Source organism: Nicotiana tomentosiformis, chromosome 7, assembly GCF_000390325.3.
Source record: "Nicotiana tomentosiformis chromosome 7, ASM39032v3, whole genome shotgun sequence".
Lineage (NCBI taxonomy): Eukaryota > Viridiplantae > Streptophyta > Magnoliopsida > Solanales > Solanaceae > Nicotiana > Nicotiana tomentosiformis.
In genome coordinates, this window is record NC_090818.1 from 53,415,218 (window position 1) to 53,418,222 (window position 3,005).

A 3,005-nucleotide genomic window follows, 5' to 3' on the forward strand; every position below is an offset into this window, starting at 1 on the left:
CTAATCACGTCCTCGGGAGAAACCCTGAGGCGGGCCATTAAAACTATTCCGTTAACTAACAATGAAGTCGAGTATGAGGCTTTAGCTGCAGGACTTGAACTGGACCGGGGACTTGGCTCTGAGGTCATCGAGATCAAATGTGATTCCCAGCTGGTAATAAACCAAGTGTATGAGATTTTTGATACAAATGAGGAACACATGATATAGTATGTGAACAAGGTTTAGGCATTGCTTACAGGATTTAGTGAATGATCGATCGTACACATTTCGAGAGAAGAGAACGTGGGAGCATATGCATTAGCTAATTTTGGGTCATCTACGGAGATGAAAGGATCTAACTCGAGTACTATAGTTCAACTTCTACATTCAGTATTGGATGTGGATGGTTATTGTGAAGTCAATACAACCAACTTAGTCTGGGACTGAAGGAATGAGTTCGTCAAATATATTCAGCATAGCAAATTGCCCAAAGACCCGAAGGTGTCCCGGGCGCTACGCACCAAAGCGGATCGTTACTGCCTCATGGATTGACAATTATATAAAAGAGCGTACCATAGTCCATTGGCCCGATAAATGGGAGCCTCGGAGGCAGACTACGTAATAAGAGATATCCATGAAGAAATTTGTGGGAACTATTTCGGTGCAGATACTATTGCCCCGAATGGAACAAGATGCAAAGACGTTCATTTAGAAATGCGACAAATGTCAGTGCTATGCACAGTTGGTATACCAACCGGCAAAACTCTTGCATTCGGTACTGTCCCCGTGGCCATTCATAAAATGAGGGATGGATATAATTGGTTCATTGCCACTGGGTCCCGAAAAGGTAAGATTCCTTTTAATTTTAACTGATTACTTTACTAAATGGGTTGAAGCAGGTCCTTACCAAAATATCGGTGAACGTGAAGTGGTCGACCTTCTATGGGACCACATAATCTGTCTATTAGGGATACCGAATGAGATTGCCTGCGATAACGGATCACATTTCATAGGCTCAAAAGTCACAAAATTTCTCGAAGTTCTGAAAATCAAGAGAATTACATCCTCACCATATCATCCTAGCATTAATAGACAAACGGAATCAACTAGAAAGACGATTATCCAAAACCTTTAAAAGAGGTTAAAAGCTGTTAAAGGCAAATGGTCCGAAGAGTTACCGGGTGTGGTATAGGCGTACCGAATGACGGCAAAATCGAGCACGGGAGAAACACCGTTTTCTCTTGAATATGATGCGGAAGCTCTGATACCGGTGGAAGTGGGGGAGTTAACTTTACGGATTTTTCGAGCAAACGAAGAAGCAAATAATGAGGCGTTCCTGGTGAAGCTGGATTTGCTTGATGCACGCATGGAAAGATATTCTAATCGGAGGGCTAACTACTGCTACTTCAAAGTAGGAGACTTGGTTTTGAGAAAGGTGACTCATATCACCCGGGAAATCAACGCTCTGAAGATGGATCCAACATGGGAAGGTCCCTACCGGGTTTCAGTTGTCACAAGTAAAGGATCGTACGAGTTGAAAAATCATAATGGAGTCAAATTGCCCAGTAATTGGAACACGACTCACCTCAAAAGGTATTACTGCTGATGGATCCTATCAATACTGAAAGTATGTGCTACACTCTTTTTTCCTTCGACCAGTTTTGTCTCAATCGGGATTTTCTGACAAGGTTTTTAAAGAGGAAGCAATGGAAAACATACTATGAAAGAAGCGCCATCATTAACATTAAGACCTTTAAACGTCAAGGCATTGAAATCATAAATTGCTATGGGATGGTTAAATAATCTTTGGCTCGATGGTAAGTTCCTAATGGGAAGCAAAACTTGCCATCGAACCAAAGACTATTTAGCCGTTCGCGAGTTGTTTTCACAAATGAAGCAAGACTTCTAGTGTTCCAATTTACACACTTCACATTCGAAAACTGGGGGGGGGAGGGGGGGATAGTATAATATACGGCAACAAGAATGCCACAAAAATTGGGGACTGCGAGAACCGAGAAGAATAATGTCTCATCGGGACCGGGGATTGCATGACCAGCCCATAGAAATAAGTTGTACAAGTTAGCCACACGTATTAGCAGTTTCATTTTTCCTTAGCAAACAGATGCTTATGTACTTTTAAAGATAGAAGGAATAAAATAAATTCCTTTTAGTTTTATCTCTTTTCTTGTCCAAACGATGAGTTGATCTTATCATTTGAAAGTTAACAAAAAACTTCAAATGATTGTGCCGTAATGAACAGAAGATGTCCTCTTCAAGAGCACCGTAAACATAAGAGGGCCCTCTCTTATGAAACCCTCATAATAAAGGGTTGATTCCAGAAGAATTTATACCTGAAATCAGAAGCTATCGAATAAAAGTATGCCCGGTACATTAACTAATTTAATGCAAAGAGAATGTATTTTGCACAACACTTATCAAAGTGCCAAACTTGGTGAAAGGTTTGGCATAATTACTAAGTACAAAAATAAAAATAAAAATAAAAATAAAGGAATAAAAAATCAAAACATTATGCCGCTGGAGCCCGAAGGAAGAGAGGGATCTACGCCCCCCCCCCCCCCCCCGTGAAAGAAGGCGGATTAGCTGCCGGTGGCCTAGACCTTCATCATCATCTTCTGCAACCTCCATTTTAGTTCTCGAATACTCAAAACCGGTGCTCGAAGAGTCAGTTGAAGCGGGATGATCAGGTAGACGTTCTCAGGCAGTTAGCTCTAATTCTCGGGCCTTGTCGATGTAATTATCAATATCGACGATGCCCGCTTTGGTCTCTTCCAAGGTTTTTCCTCCTCATATGATATATAGCATACGTCTTCTCAAATACGAGGGAATCCTCTTGATACTAAATCTTTGCCTTAAGTATGTTAACCTCGGCCTGAAGGCCATCCCTCTCAAATGTCATGGCACCGAGGCTAGAAATAAGATCACGCATGGTTGATAGATGAATCCGGTTTTGATCCATGATCTTCTTAAATCTTTCCTCCATTTTTGGCCATCTTCTCCTCGGTGCA

The 3,005-nt window shown here is 41.5% G+C and overlaps 1 protein-coding gene across 1 annotated transcript; it reads left to right on the plus strand.

The window, feature by feature from the left end:
- Positions 1 to 1,180: 1,180 nt before the first annotated feature.
- Positions 1,181 to 1,703, plus strand: LOC138895614 (uncharacterized). The gene is made up of 2 exons (XM_070180322.1): positions 1,181 to 1,496; positions 1,639 to 1,703. Exons 1-2 carry the CDS (start codon positions 1,181 to 1,183, stop codon positions 1,701 to 1,703), a joined length of 381 nt encoding a protein of 126 aa, XP_070036423.1.
- The last annotated feature ends 1,302 nt before the right edge of the window (positions 1,704 to 3,005 follow it).

What these genes read in the sequence shown, in the direction of transcription:
- LOC138895614 (XM_070180322.1), top strand. Translation starts at nt 1,181, where the DNA reads ATGACGGCAAAATCGAGCACGGGAGAAACACCGTTTTCTCTTGAATAT. An exon ending in CCGGGTTTCAGTTGTCACAA is followed by an intron (nt 1,497 to 1,638) that starts GTAAAGGATCGT and finishes TCCTTCGACCAG; the next exon opens with TTTTGTCTCAATCGGGATTT.